This window comes from Podarcis melisellensis (genome assembly GCF_964234715.1).
Source record: "Podarcis melisellensis genome assembly, chromosome: 14".
NCBI classification, from domain to species: Eukaryota; Metazoa; Chordata; class Lepidosauria; order Squamata; family Lacertidae; genus Podarcis; species Podarcis melisellensis.
The window spans coordinates 13,487,830-13,504,131 of NC_138546.1; the positions used below are offsets into that span (position 1 = coordinate 13,487,830).

The 16,302-nt window shown below is 42.3% G+C and overlaps 1 protein-coding gene across 4 annotated transcripts in view; it reads right to left on the reverse strand.

Moving 5' to 3' along the window:
* Window positions 1-16,302, reverse strand: part of VPS35L (VPS35 endosomal protein sorting factor like) — an 83,307-nt gene that overhangs the window by 32,312 nt on the left and 34,693 nt on the right. For all 4 annotated transcript variants that reach the window (XM_081888876.1, XM_081888873.1, XM_081888875.1 and 1 more), the window contains exons 16-21: window positions 14,676-14,787; window positions 13,505-13,621; window positions 12,768-12,821; window positions 11,323-11,403; window positions 10,230-10,292; window positions 9,544-9,629 (exon numbers count right to left, since the gene is read on the reverse strand). In XM_081888876.1, coding sequence (XP_081745002.1) covers window positions 9,544-9,629; window positions 10,230-10,292; window positions 11,323-11,403; window positions 12,768-12,821; window positions 13,505-13,621; window positions 14,676-14,787 — 513 coding nt within the window. The remainder of the gene's footprint in view (window positions 1-9,543; window positions 9,630-10,229; window positions 10,293-11,322; window positions 11,404-12,767; window positions 12,822-13,504; window positions 13,622-14,675; window positions 14,788-16,302) is intronic.

Consider the following 16,302-nt stretch of genomic DNA (forward strand, 5'->3'; position numbering starts at 1 on the left):
TCTGCTGAGAAAAAACGGCTAGATGAAAGGGCTCGTGCCCAAATTATGCTGTGTTTGAGCAACTCTCAGTTATTGCATGTAGCAAATGCCAGCACAGCGTTTCAGTGCTGGAATTTATTAAGGGCAATGCATGTCAGAGAAACTGCTGGAACTATAATTTCTCTGACCAGAAGGCTGTTCAGGACTGTTATGAAAGAAGGTGAGAGTTTGGCAACTCATCTTCAAACGCTGAAATCTCTCTTTCTTCAACTACAGCAGAGAGGTAAGCGTTATGATGAGACTGACCAAACCTACATTATTCTTTCAAGTTTGCCTGAAAGCTGGTTGCCCGTGATTAACAGCATGGAGAGTATGCGTCCCCGAGATCTGACCCTTGAGTATGTGGTTGGAAGATTGACCGAAGAAGCAGAAAGAAGGTCAGATAAACAAGCTGAACTCCAAGAGCGGAGGAGTTACAGTCGAGGGGGCCAGCAGCAGAATCTGCCAATGGAGCAACGCCAAGGTTTGGACTTGGCCATGGCAGTGAGGAGATGCTATAGATGCAACCAACCCGGGCATCTCCAACGTCAATGCAGGGCAAGACTTCCAGGAGACGACGTGGAGCAGGGACAGCAATCAACGCAGAAACGTAAGCAGAAGGGGTTCTCTTCAGAGAAGAAGAACACGCGTTCTGCTCAGTTTGTTTCTGCATTTTCTCGAGAGGAGAGGAAGATACCTCGAGGAACATGGTTGCTGGACTCTGGGAGCAGCAGGATTATCTGCAACAGTCGGGAGGACTTTAAGACCCTGGGGAAGCCAGCTGATGGAAAAGACTCAATTTATCTTGCTGATGGTCGTAGAAGCAAGATTGATGGCCAGGGAACATGTTTCCTGCAGTGCTTGAACACTACTCTACCAGAGACTCTGTTTGTCAGCAGTTTGGACTATTGTTTGCTGTCTGTAAGCTGTTTGATTAATGCAGGGTATAGTGTTAACTTCACACGGGATGGCTGTCTGATAAAGAATGGAACTCAGGTATGTGGCCATGCAAAGTTGGAAAATGGGTTATATGTAATGCAGGACAAGCCTGTTAAACCAGCCCAGGTGGTTCAGGATAATTTGCCAGTTCATAAGGGGTGTGTACATGAACTGCACAGAAAACTGGGTCACGCCAATTTCCGTGTGCTTTCAGAGATGCAAAAGGTGTGCAAGAACCTAAAAGTAAACAGCTGTAACTGTTTCCTAGATTGCAATGTATGTAAAATGGCCAAATCTAAGAGGAAGCCTGTGGCTTCTAAAAGTGACAGAGTATCTAAAGAGGTTTTAGAACTTGTCCATTGTGACGTGATAGGCCCTTTTCCACAGAAGACTGAAGGAGGCGCCAGATATGCTTTTCTGGTAATTGATGATAAATCACGTTTTAGTTGGTTGTTTTTGTTAAAGCAGAAATCTGAGTGTTTCCCCACATTCAGAGAATGGGTTGCCCAAGCTGAAAAGCTCTTCGCTCGCCCTGTTGTGCAGTTGCAAACAGATAGGGGTGGAGAATTTCTGAACAAACAATTTGGGACATGGTTGCGACGTAAGGGGATCACTCATCGTTTGACTAACCCTTATAGCCCTGCTGAAAATGGTCTGTGTGAAAGACGCGGGGCTGTAATACAGTCAGTAAAGGACTGCCTGCTAGTGGATGCAGGATTGGGTCACAACCATAGGCTGTGGGGTGAGGCTTTTCTGACAGCGAACTTTTTGATTAATAGAACCTGGTCTAGCTCTATAAAAGATATTCCTTATCGTGTGTTGTTTGGGAAAGAACCAGAGTGGACAATGCTCCATAACTGGGGTGCTTGGGCACATGTAAACATCCCCAAAGCTCAGCGCCAGAAAGGGGGTGCTAGAGCGCAGAGACTGCGGTTTGTGGGATATCAGTCCTATGGCAAAGGGTGGCGTTTCAATTTACGCCCAGGACGAGTGGTTCTGTCACGAAGTGCAGACTTCGCTGACCAGGACAGATGGACTGTGATCCATGCCAACCCAGATTGCCTACTGCCCCTGCAAGTAAGAGAAGAGGCTTCTTCTCAGCCATTGGCAATGCAGGAGCAGGAGGAGGAGGAGGCACAGATTTCCCCAAAAGATGTGGCAAAAGATAATACTTCTCTAGAGGAAGAGGAAGAAGAGCCAGAGATAAGGGGGGAAGAAGAAGTAATAGTGCCTAGGCGCTCCCAGCGTTCAAACAAGGGTGTACCTCCTCAGCGTTTGACCCTAGGAGGAGTGAGAGTATGTAATGTGAGTTGTGTGGAACCACAAAGTTATAATGAAGTCTTAGACTTACCCCCTGGGGAACGTGCTTTGTGGGAACAAGCTATGAAAGAAGAAATGGACTCTTTTAAACGTAACAAAGTGTTTGAGGTCATAATGCCGCCACCTGGTGGCAGAGTGGTGTCATGCAAGTGGGTTTACAAAAGGAAAACCCTTGCATCTGGGGAACCACGTTTTCGAGCCAGATTAGTAGCCAGAGGGTTCACTCAGATTAAAGGGGAGAGTTATGATGAAGTGTTTTCTCCCACTGTAAAGAGTGAAACTTTTCGCTTAATGCTTTCCATTGCTGCTGTAAGACAACTAGCAGTGCACCATTTTGATGTTGATGCTGCATATCTGCATGCAAATTTAGACCATGAAGTATTAATGAGACAACCCCCTGGGTTTGAAGAGGAGAATGGTGCAGTCTGGCGTTTGAGAAAGGCTGTTTATGGTCTCAAACAAAGTGGAAGGTGTTGGAACCAGTGTTTAAATGAAGCCCTTGTAAAACTTGGTTTTAAAAGGAGTGTGGCTGATCCATGCCTGTACACCAAGGGATCAGGCAACAAATATCTAATGCTCTTAGTCTTTGTTGATGATTTGCTTGTGGCAGGGAGTTCCACAGATAAGATCCAGAAGCTCACAAGTCAACTGGAAAAGAGGTTTAAGCTTAAAGCCTTGGGGCCTGTAAGCAATTACTTGGGAGTAGAAGTAAGGCAGGAAGCTGATGGAAGCTTCCTATTGAGTCAGAAAGAGAAAATTCTTCGTTTGATAGAGCAGTTTGGCATGGAAAACTGCAAGCCAGTTCAGACTCCCATGACACCAGATTTCCCAAAGACAGTGTGTGATGATAAATTTGATCAGCCTGAGTTGTATCACTCAAAAATAGGATCACTGTTATATTTAAGCCAGTGGTCAAGGCCAGACATTGCATGTGCTACAAATGTTCTGAGTCAACGTGTATCTAAACCCAGTACTGCTGATTGGTGTGCTTTGAAAAGGCTTATCAGATATCTAAAGGGGACATTAAATGTATGTTTGAAGATATCTAGTACACAAGACGAAAAACTAGAAGTATTTGTTGATGCGGACTGGGGAAGCTGTGTAGCTACCAGAAAATCTACAAGTGGAATGGTTATGATGTTTGCCAATTCCATAATTGGGTGGAGGTCAAAGAAACAAGGATTTGTTGCAACCTCATCCTGTGAGGCAGAATATGGGAGCCTGTCGCTAGCATGCAATGAAATCATGTGGTTTATACAGATACTAAAAGATCTAGATTGTAAAGTTGATTTGCCTATCCAAGTGTATGAAGATAGCCAATCGTGCATTGCATTAGCGGGCTCGGAAATAATGAAATCCGCATCAAAACATATTGCTATCCGTCATGCGAATGTTAGAGATTGTGTACAGAATGGGGTAATCAAACTGGAGTATTGTCAATCACAAGATAATATTGCTGATTTGTTCACCAAGCCTTTGCCAGCAACATGCCATAATGAACTGATGACAAAACTGGGTTTATGTATATAATGTATGTATGTATTGTTTCTGTTGGGGTTTTTCGCATTTAAAGAAACAGAAGGGGTGTCACGGCTAAAATGGCCGCTGTTTCTTTAATGCGAATAAAGCTGGGTCAGCATGACTCAGCGGTCTGCACCAAGTTGTATATATAAGTGAGAAATGTTAGTTTGTTGCTGAGGCTGGTGTTTGGGTTGGTTGGTGCTGGTGTGTGGAGTTATTCAGTCGTGTTTTGCACAAAGACTTTTAAGAATAAAACTCTGCAAGGATATTCTCGTGGACTCTTTTTGTGCCGACAAGGGTCCGAGGACCAGGCTGAAGAGGCAAAGGGAGGTCAGAACCTTTTCCTCCTTTTTTTTGCTTTTTACAAACACTGACAGCATATACACTTAAGCCCCATCAGCACTGTGCAATTAAAGCAGTATCACACTACTTTAAACAGCCATGGCTCTCCCCCAAAGAATCCTGGGAACTGTAGTTTGTTCAGGGTACTAAGAGTTGTTAGAAGACCCCTATTCTACTCACAGAGCTACAGTTCCCAAAGTGGTTTAACAATCAATCCTTCTTCCCAGGGAACTGTTAGCTCTGTGAGTGGAATAAGGTCTACTAACAACTCTTTGCACTCTTAGCAAACTACAGTTCCCAGGATTCTTTGGGGGGAAACCACAACTGCTTGTAGTAGTATGATGGTGCTTTAAAATGCACAGTGCAGACAGGGCCTTACTTCTGAGTTAAGTGTGAACCAACTTGGCACCTTGTGCTACTTACTGTTGTGGTGAAGTCATTGCAAAGTGATTCTAACACATACATTTTTATTTGGGGGAGGGGGGTATGGTGAATATTACTCTTGAAAAAGGCATTTAACAACTCGGAAACAGTTCAGAACAGTGAGCTTCCTTCTCGGGATAAACTGCTAGACCATGCCACAAAAAATAATGTAAGTGAAATGTTCCCCATGCAAAGCTGAAGTGACAAAAATAATCATGTGGTAACGCCAATCATGTCTTGAAAACTCTCCAAAACTACTTTAAGGATGATGATGTGGGCAAAATAACAAACCCCATCCTCCGGGACACAATGAAAGTGGTCACCAGAGGAGCCTGCAAAAAGGAGAGGGCACCCTTTAAAAAACAAAACCTCCTCAAAAATTGGTAAATTAGAACAAGACATTACGACCCTCTCATCGCACTCAGAAACAAACAGGAGCCAAAAAAAAAAAAACTCCTTAAAACTCAAAAAACAAAAAAGAAGGGAAACTGACTCTCTAAAAATCAATAAAACAATGATTAACATCCTATGCTTTTACGAATATGGAGGGAAGAACTCCAGGCTATTAGCAAACAAATGCAAGGGGTGGGGTCACTCAAAACAGAATACACTGTGTCACTAAAAAAAGATGGTAACATAACATCCTCCACCAAAGAAATAACCTCAGAATTTGCTGAATTTTACGCCAATCTATACATCTCCCGCAACCCACCTGCACAGGAAATCAGAAGATTCCTAACAGGGCTGACCATGCCAACCTTAACTGCAGAGGAACAAGAATTCATGGACAGCTCTGTCACCCCAGAGGAAATAGAGACAGTACTCAAAAACCTGAAACCACACAAAGCCCCAGGCCCAGATGGATATATGGCACTTTGACATTCAGCAACACACAGGAAGTTCTGCATCCAGTGCTTCTGCTCCCTAGAAGCTGCAGGAACACTTAGCATGGTAATTAGCGGTTCTTTCCATCTACGCGGATTATGCTTTCCTGCTGTGTAAAAGGTCTTGTCATAGAAAATAAGCATTCCCTTGAAGTGCTCTTTGATTATAGGGCATTAAAAGCTCTATACTCTATTTACTGCACAGCAAAGGTGTGACGAATGAACAAAAGAGCGCCTTGCTCTCTCGCACAACTCCTGATCTGGGGGAACAAAAGTACAATGGAGCCACTGCACTGCCATACAAGAGTTTGCCTTAGGACTGGGGTCACCATGGAGCAGACTTACCGGATGCTGTCCAGATGCTTTCAACCCCCTGATCTTAAAATGGTGGACTTGGACTCACTATGGGATCACAATCTGGGTCTAGTGTGAGTCACCATGGCAGTACAACCACCAAACAACTATACGGTTATTGTTTTTTCAATGTATACGTTAAAAATACATGTGTGGACTAAACGTGGGTCCAAACTACTGTTTGGGACTGCAACTCAGGATCCAGGCCAGATAAAAGAAACTACTTCACACTACAGTAGCCTTCCTCAACCTCGTGCCCTCCAGATGAATAGCTCTGTTGGTTAGAGCATGCTGCTGATAACGCCAAGGTTGCAGGTTTGATCCCCGTAAGGGACAACTGCATATTCCTGCATTTTAGGGGGTTCAACTAAGATGATCTGCAGGGTTCCTTCCAATTCTATGACTTAAGATGCTGTTTTGAGGCTCCAATACTTTGGCTACCTCATGAGAAGAGAAGACTCCCCGGAAAAGACCCTGATGTTAGGAAAGACTGAGGGCACAAGGAGAAGGGGACGACAGAGGACAAGATGGTTGGATAGTGTTCTCGAAGCTACCAGCATGAGTTTGACCAAACTGCGGGAGGCAGTGGAAGACAGAAGTGCCTGGCCTGCTCTGGTCCTTGGAGTCATGAAGAGTCGGACACGACTAAACGACTAAGCAACAACAAGATGCTGTTTGCCTGCCCGCCCACCCCAAAAAAAAACCCTTCCATGAGTAAAAGGGGAAAGTACACAACCCCAAGCTGTAGTCAAGATCTGGCCCTAATACATGAACCAAGCCTGAGATCACAAGACAATCAATAATTAATCTGGAGTGAAAACAAAACAGAAGGATCAAAGGTAATAATAAATTCTGGAAGGTTTTGAAAGGGACAGCTAATCTAAGGAAATTTTATGGAACACAAAAGGTAAATTAAGCAGTAACTGAGAAGGAAAATACAAACAGCAGGCCAAGCACACGCAAATCCCACAGGGAGGAAAATTTCACCCCGGGGCAGGCACACACAGACAGCTGGCACACGGTCCACAAAAAAACAACACACAACAGGCCTGAGAGAGTAGAATCAGACAAGCACAGCTCAAGGAGATGCCTTTTAAACAAAGGCAGGAAATGAGCTGGTATTTCAAGGGGCGAGTTCCATAGTAGCTACCTTGGAATGCCATCATTTCCTGCTGCTGAGTACTAGGATGAAGACAACCTGGATGGAGGTGTCCTAGTGCCCCCTCGAGAACTTTGTTTTACTTCAGTTCCTTCAAGATACTGAATGTCATAGCAAAACTGCCCACTCACTGAATTACAGAAGAAGAAAGAGGCAGCAAGGATGACAACAGCCCAATTCAGAGTGACCTTTTTATGCAGGGGAGGCTGCAGAAGAATGAAATGCCCTTGGATGGGTTAATAGCCTTGGCTCTCCTACTCCAGGCTGTCCAGCCCCAGCTGAAAGGAGGGAGGAAATTGGTTAAAAAAGAAAAAGACATCCAGCTTCTAAGAAAAAAGGAAACTGGGTGAGGTCAACAGGCCCCCTATTGCATAAAAAGCCAGGTCTCAGCGGGAGATCAGTAGGGAACCTGAATGGGGGAGAAGAAGAGAGAATTCAGCCTGCCTTACATGACAGGCACCTCCTAGGAAGAAACACAGACTGCTCTATGAAATCCAGAGTTTGGCCAGTAGCTTATAAACAACCATGCAAAAACCTAAGAGACTGATCCTGAGACCCAGTTTTGTTGCTCTTTTGGTTGAGATGTCCAAAATGAACCAACAAAGGCAAAGATGACGGAACTGCAAGCCAACATTAAGATTAGGGAAAAAAGTCTTGCAAAGAATAAACTGTCACAACGGGGACAGGGAAGAGAAAATAGAACACAGACTAGATCAGTTGTTCTTGCTAAAATGTGCTTCTCGTACAGGTGTGGAGGGCACTTCCTGCCAGCACAGGCTAGTACTTTTATTTACAATAATGTATAATGCCAAGCCAATCAAAAGTGCATGTGAGAGTTTTATCATCCATCACTCCTGAACTGACACACTACCGCACGAATCAATGAGATACAACACTGCGCTCTTTATAATGGATTGAGGAAATTAAAACAAAAGCCTCCAGTTAACATTTCTGCGAAGTGTTTTCTCAAGACTCAGTTGTCACCACTTAACAACGTGAACCTGCAGTCTAAATATCACAAGGCGATAAAAAGGAAATTAAAGCCCCTTTGAGAAAGAATGCATTCAGCACTGAAAAAGAAACTATTTTGATTTCGTTTTAATTTAAAGTGCTGACTTTTCTGCAGTGGAGCCTGTAAGGCCCAGATGCTCATGTGTTTGCATCCTGCTATCACAGCGGCTGTCAGTGCAGCAGAGAAGCATATGGCAAAGTATCACCTTCAACCTATTCAAGCTGCTGCACAATGAGCGACAAATCTAGCAGCAGAAAGGCTTCATCCTTTCAAAATGAATTAAAAGATTAATATCCTTTTTAAAAACCAACTTGAAGAGGCATCACCAATTAACCAGGAAGCAGGCTTTGTAAGAATATAAACAGGCTTTGTAAGAATATAATCCACACAGAAATACTGCAATGCACTCTCCCTTCCTAAAAGGAGAGTGCTTGTTGAGAGTTCCATCCATCCATCCCTCTTCCTCCCCACTGACTTGCATTTCCCTTTTCTTTTCCAAATGACAGTCAACATTCCATGGCAAATGCACATGCTCATTCATAACTGGGCAGGGAGTAGGGTCTCCCTTGGGTTTTTTGGTTGGTTTCTATTTTCATACTTCCGAAAACCCTGGGATTCTCCCAAGCATGTTGGATACCTCTCCCGCTTGTTTCTAGGTGGAACCTGTTTTGGCTCCATTTCTGTTGGCGCTCACTTCCAGAGTTTGCTATTGTAAGGAGTGACAAAGCCTCCAAGTTGGCAGGCAGCCTCTGAAAAGGATCATTTCCCTCTTCACTTTCACAGATAGAGGAATGTCTCTTCTAAGATGGTTATCAGCTACAATATATACCCGTACCATCTGAAAACTAGCAATATGGGTTTTCTTCTATTATTTAATCTGTGACACTAATAAGCAGAAAATGCATCAAAGCTTTTATTTTAAGAGCACAGGGGTCACACCCACATTTAAAGCACATGAAACACACATGGCTTCCCCCAAAGAATCCTGGGAACTGCAAAGGGTGCTGGGAATTGTAGTTCTGTGAGTAAGCCACAGTTCCCAAGAATCTCTGGAGGAAGCCATGTGCCTAAAATATGTGTTAAATGTGCTTTAGGTATGACCTAACTCTGAAGTGTCTGTATTTAACACACAAGTACATAAAGCTTGGCACACATACCTATTCAAGCCACGGGAAAATGGGAACCACCCTCCATAACTGCCTGAATATCAGCTTTGCAGCAAATGTGCATTCAAACAACAGGGTCTTGCAATTCTGTCTGCCCTTCTAGATGTTTGCTCATATTCAAATACACTGCTGCCTTGAATCCAGCATGTTTAACTTCAAAACATACTTTAAAACATAGCAAGACTACCCTAATGCAGTTCGTTTCATAATAAGCTATTTATATAAACATCAATAGGAATTATACTGTATTTAAATGCTCTTTTTAGACTAATCTTTAATGTCAGCAGAAATACATTTCCAATGCCAAATGGACTGCAGACCAATTCACTCTGTCGCCCTTAACAACCCTTCAATAGATTGTCTAGAGTCTCTAGAGTGCACTTAATCAGAATACTTTATACTTACTTAATAAAAGCTTCCATGATGCACTTACAAACCTCCACTCTCACACTCTCTTTCTGGAACATATCCAAGAATGGTAAGAATTTCTCCTAAAAAGTCAACAGAAATACCACCAAGTTTAGGTACTTACAGCTTGAGCTAGCTTATATTTGCAGAATACCTTGCTTCATCTTGGGGGGCATGCAACTATGGTTGGGAATAAGCGCCCTGGGAGTCCAGGCGTGCATGCTAACACTGAGCTACAGCCTCTGCCAGCTACAAAATGGCTGGGGAGCCGTAAGACATTGGGGACAAACAGGCAAGGGACAAGGTGCTGGACGGAAGGAGTCAGAACCGTTTTTTTAAGGAAGTCAAACTATTTTGAGAAGCCTTTGTGGCTGTGGAGCAGGATAGAAAAGCAAAACAAAGCCAATCTTGGTTTGGGTCTGGCTTTTGCCCATATGCCAGGTTCATTGGGCTCTCCCAATGACTGCATAGTGAGAATGGGGTGAGCAGATGACAAGAGTAATTTATAGCTAAGGGTGGGGAGGACAGGAAGACCCAGATCAGCCAAATTCCCATTATTCCAGTTCTGGCACAGCTTTCGCTCCTCTGCCTTCTAGCTCCCCTCAAATTCTTCTGGAATGACCGACAAGAGAAGATGGAGGTTTGTATGGATTTGTGGTCCTAGTAGCTGTGTGGAAACTTACCAATGAAAAGAGAACGGCGAAGTCATGGAAATAGGTGATAACCTTCTGAATTATTGACTGGAGCTAAAGAGCAAGAAGCAGGAGAAAAAAGACACACACAGTAAAGAAAGTTCCTGTTTTGTCAAGTGTGGGGAATCTTTGGCTATCCAGATGTTGAACTACAACTCCATTCAGCCCCAGTAAGTATGGCCAATGGCCAGGGGAGATGGGAATTGTGAGAGAGAGAGAGAGAGAGAGAGAGAGAGAGAGAGAGAGAGAGAGAGAGAGAGAGAGAGATCAGGCATGGCCAAACTTGGGACTACAACTCCCATCATCCCTAGCTAACAGGACCAGTGGTCAGGGATGATGGGAATTGTAGTCCCAAAACACCTGGAGGGCCAAGTTTGGCCATGCCTGAGATATAGATAGATAGATAGATAGATAGATAGATAGATAGATAGATGATAGATAGATAGATAGATAGATAGATAGATAGATGATAGATAGATGATAGATAGATAGATAGATAGATAGATAGATAGATAGATAGATAGATAGATATCTGGAGAGCCAAAGGTTCCCCACAACAGCCTAATGCCAACTTTTACCCTTTCATTTAAATCCATGGGACTGTATCCACTGCTACTCAAAGACTCATTGAAATTAATGGATATGATGAACAGAGGTTCGTAAGATTCCATTGGGTTTACTCTGAGTATAACTTAGTTGGATACATCCCACTGCTTCTTATTCAGTCTTTTATCAATCATGAACAGTAAGCTTTCCTCTTCTTGCTAACATCATTTAAAACAATTGAAGACTATCAGCAGGTCTCCAACCTCTATATTTGCTGTGGGCTCAATGTAGCTCATTGGCCTTACATGGTTCACAGTTACCGATTAAATCAGATACACACCTTTCATTTACTTGCATCGAACACTAGCCAGAATTCTCAAACAACAGTCCGACTCAAAGTTGAGACACTGAGACATTTCAAGTAACGCTAATGGCTCTCAGAGCTAGCAGAGCTAGCATTGGATACAACTCCCACTGTACATTTTAGTCTGAACAAAATCCTTTGTTTTCTTTTCTCATGGCTGCACTCTTCATTTACCTGGGGGTAGGCCTCTTCAAACGCCCGATCTGGAGTCATGTGTTTGATGACATCCGCCAAAACTGTATTGACCTCACGCTTCTGAAAAGGGCAAGTTAAATGCCATAAGGGAACAGTAGTGAAATAGTCCTGAATTCAACTTATCAAAACCATACCATACAAAACAAAGACAATTACATTACCAAGCTAAGCAGCTAGAAGGCTTATTCCTACACTGCTAATCCAAGTATTGGGATGCTTTTGGAATCCAGAGAAATTGTTGTTATTTAAGGTCAATGAGCTAGAATTAATTTGAGCTTTAATCATAATCCATAACACCAACAAAACACAGGTACACAGAGATAAGAGTTTGTTTGAGGGGACTCTGTGTGCTGCTGCAACCGTCTGCTAAAAGTCTGCAGTCTACGTTTCCTGTTACTCAGGTATAAAAAGGGAAGGGAATAAAAAGGGAATGAAGTTACGTGGTTTTAGCAGAAATGTTATAAAGGACTAAGTAAAAATAGATTGTTAATTGGTGAGAATGTAAAGTTACATTATATTAAGATAAATTATTAGGATAAAAACAAAGATGGAAAGGATTTGCTGAAACAGCTAATTGAACCAGAACACAAAAAAGGGAGGTGTGAGGAGGTCAAGGAAACAAGCAAATGAAAGATAAGTTATGGAAGGATTGATTTGTCTTTTTTAAAATTGTTTTTATTTTTTTCTGCTTTTTTTCTTTTTTTCTTTTTTTGGTAATCTTTCAAAACCTTAATAAATATTATTTTAAAAATAAAAATAAAAAGGGAAGGGCTGTGTAAGGTAGCATCATATGAAGTGAGACACTAAGTGAGCACTTAGCATCACACTTAAGAATTATCTCGGTGTCCAGCAGCATGCTGTCATCATCACAAAGAGGAACTGGGCTACAGCCAAATGGCTAGATCATAAAGATCTAGAGAGAGTGCGCATGAATCTCTGACTCCAATACAAACAAGGGCTCCACTGTGCGGCACTAAGAAAAAGATCCCTTTATCATAGAATCATAGAATTGTAGAGTTGGACCCTGAGGTTCATCTAGTCCAACCTTCAATATAATAAACTTCAACATCTTTTAATGCCAGAAGTTTCATAACACTCTCTTGTTAAATCACAGGAGTCTCAAGGAAGTAAAAGCTAAAACTACAGTCATACCTCGAACGTTGAATGCCTTGCGAATCGAACGTTTTGGCTCCCGAACACCACAAACTGGTTTGTGAACGTTCTTTGGAACCCAAACGTCCGATGTGGGTTCCACAGCTCCTAATTGGAAACCACGCCTTGCTTTCCGAACGTTTCGGAAGTTGAATGGACTTCCGGAACAGGTTCCGTTCAACTTCCAAGGTACGACTGTACTCTCCTTATACAAGAAGGATACACAAATACTCTAAAACCAAAAACATATACATTCTTAAATCTACACATACCGTGAAGTGTCTACAGGTGTATTCCACCCAGATTTCTGCACAGTTGATATAATCCTAAAAATCAATGAATGAACATTATGGTTTAAAAGCAACATATCATATTGTATTTAGAGAGCTTTTAAAGCAAGCTCCACACCTCATCCTAAACACACATCAGTCCCCAATGATACAATAATCAGCTTGCTGAATTCTTTTTTAAAAAAAACTTTAATGTATCTGAAATGTAGTTCCTATATTGCTCTGTTCTTGAAACAAATTATTGAAATACTGGTTCAGTGGTCCACAAACATTTTTCCTCAGGGACTGCTTGAAAATTGGAAGGTCCACTTTGCAATTTTCCTGCCTGTTGTAACAATTGTAATCCACTGTGCTTGTTGCTGTACAATTTGTAATTGCATTTTTATTCCTTCTCTTATTTCTCACATTGTATTACAATTGAATTCCACAGAGTGCAATATAATCTAGGATAAGTAACAAAATACAGCAAAGCGACAATAGCAACAGTCAATACTTATATTTCATAAGCTGCTCCTACCATTCATAGTTCCTGCTCCCACTATTCTTCTGACACACCACGGACGACCTGAATAAAACTCACAGACTACTGGTGGTCCATAGTTTGGGAGCTCCTGGGCCAGTTAATACTCCCACGATGGAGCGTGCAGAACTTGCAAAATATTTATTACAACAGTACATGGCTACAGCTGTGCCCAACTCATATCCTACCAACAACCCACCTGTGGGCTCTTTAACTTTGTGATAACCTTCCAGGCTTCATTTAAGATCTGAAGTCGATCTCCTTCTGGAGGGTCAGCTAAGGCCAAGTTTCTCCCCAAAGAACGAAAGAGAAGGTGCTGTGAAAATATGAGAGTGTCCATTCAACCATATCTGTTAGTTCAGGGATGATGGGAGCTGGAATTCAACAACATCTGGAGGACCACTGGTGCCACCCACATCCACACATTAGGGATTGCCATTCAATTTAACCGTGGCACAGCTTGCTATAAAATGATTTTGGGGTGGAGAAGAGAAAGACCTAGGGGAAACGGAGATCATCCCCAGTGCCTTAACTGCAACGGTCCTTTAGTAGGAGAACACAAGCATGGAGACATAACTAAACAACAGTCAGGTGAGGTTACAGGAATCTAAAACTGAAATCCTAAGGTTGGATGCAGCCACTTAGTTGAACTTAGTCACGGCTGACTTGTCGCACTGAAATAAATGGGACAAAACTTAGCCTATGAGATTTTTTAAAAATTAATTCTGCATCAAAGGCAATTCTTCTGCATCAAAGGCAAAAAGCACCCCCCAGTCCCTTCTTTTTTTAGTTGAAGCATTGTTTTAGATGAAGCAATTTTTAGGAGAGGCATTCCTCCTGTTTGAGCCAGAAGTGGAGGTGCCTCTTCTAAGATGGCATTTGCCACCTGCAGATTTTATTATCTGCTGTACAATTAATCAGAAACAGTATTTTAGATGCTCAAGATATGTTTAAATCTACAAAATGACTAAAATATTACATCTCTTCTGCAAATCAGTTAGCTCCCAAGACAAGAGATAGCCACTGGCAAAGGAAAAGGGGTGTTAAACGGATGTATGATCCAAACAAGGATTTGCAGCTCTTTGCACTTATGTGACCTCCTTGCACTATAGCCTAGATGAGGGGCAAGGTAATCTGTGCCCCCTCATCAACCACAACAAATATGGCTAACTTTCAGAAATTATTAGATGATCTGGAGGGCCACAGACTCGGACCTCATGGCAAAACAACACCATTTCCATGATATCTGGCAGAAATTAAGTGTCATACAAAAATATTTATCTATTGCAAAATTATCCTGGCACCTATAAAGCATGACACTGACATAAGCGGAGAAGGTGCACAGCAAGAGGGGAGGGGAAGAACATTACCTTGGGGAAGCCAGATTCGTCACACTCCTTAATCATGCCAATAAAATCCATAGACCTGGCAGCAATAAATTCGGCTCTGAAGGCGGACATGACTGAATTCAACAGCAAGGCGCTAGAAGAAACATCCCGATTAAGACAAGATATAACAGAAAAGGAAAAGGACTTTAATTTTATTCTTTACATTAGGGCACACCCAGACTAGCAGGATTGTTGCACAAATCAACCAATAATTGGACAAGGAGAATTCACGGCATCCTATGACTGTTATTTCCCTCCCGTGCATAAAAAGCAGTAAAGATTGGGGGGAAAGTAGGGATAAAAACACTTCCACAATAGATCTTAGAAGAAGTCTTGTTCTGTTGCCTCCTTTCCAGATACTGCCTTGCCTCTTCCCACTTCATGAACCAAGTTGGCTACTTTTTATTTTTTAAAAAAATCTGTGTCACTGTGGCCACAGACACTTTGCTAGTTCCTTTTCAGAGAAAGTTAAAACTGGCTGCCAGGCAGTGGGTCCTGAGTTTCCTGTCCCTTTCTGCTCATTTTCTTTAAATGAAAAGTGCTTGTATTGGGAGTTTCGTTTGGTTTTTAAGACACTGTATACAGAGCAGCTGGTTGCCATCATGACCTCTAACTCGGGCAACTATCCGGACACAGAGATGGAAGCTGATGAGATACCAGCTAAAGAGCTGAAACGAGTTCAAGGCTCTGAGCTGTTTGCTGGAGATCTGGACACCACCGTTAGGTGCCAGGTGAACACGTTCCTATTCACCTATGCATTTTGCCCTTAACTGGTGCTCGTCTTTTGGGTGGGGATGGAACATGTCCTTGTTATGCAATAGCAGGATGAGCCCTTTTCGTTAATATTTTTTATCTTCTGATGCGTTTAAGATTCAGTACTGTCTGCTTTTTTAAAATAATAATAATGGCCTGTAGTTTTGAGACATCCCCCCACCCCAGTAAGTGACAAGAGAATGTAACAATTAAATATATAAGCGCCCACTAAAGGAGATCTGAGGAAGATGTTTTTTGGAACCTTGTGAGCTTCTGCCCATCAGAGTAGGCACGGCTGGGAAAGACTGACAAATGGAGTAACACAAAGGCACCTTTGTAACGTTCACAAATGTTCACAAAAGGCGAATCCTTCAAAAGGTCCCAGCTGAAGGAAGTTGACCACAGACAGAGTTTGTTGACCGGTATGTATGTGTGTGTATGTATGTGTGTAAATTTGTTTATTTGGGTTTTTCAAATTAAAATTTTACAATAACATATCAACAAGGAATCTCCTGGACTTCCCTCCTCCCCTTTGTGGGTCCTATTGCCAGTTCTTTTCTCCTGAATATTTTATAAAAACCCACATCTTTTGCATCTACATTATGTCCAAAATTCACCATTAAACTATAAGTGTTATTCCAATCCCACTAACATTTTTAGCTGTTTACAATGGTTATTAAGATAGGTTACTAAGATTTTTCTGGTCATTTTTGCCATTTCAACATAGTCCATCAACTTGATCTTCCACGACAGGTTTTTATTAAACACACCCACACTTTTTCCCACCTAGAGGACTTCCCTAACCCCACCCCCATAGGACTCAATAGCAGCATTCAGCTACGAATGGAGAAAGAAA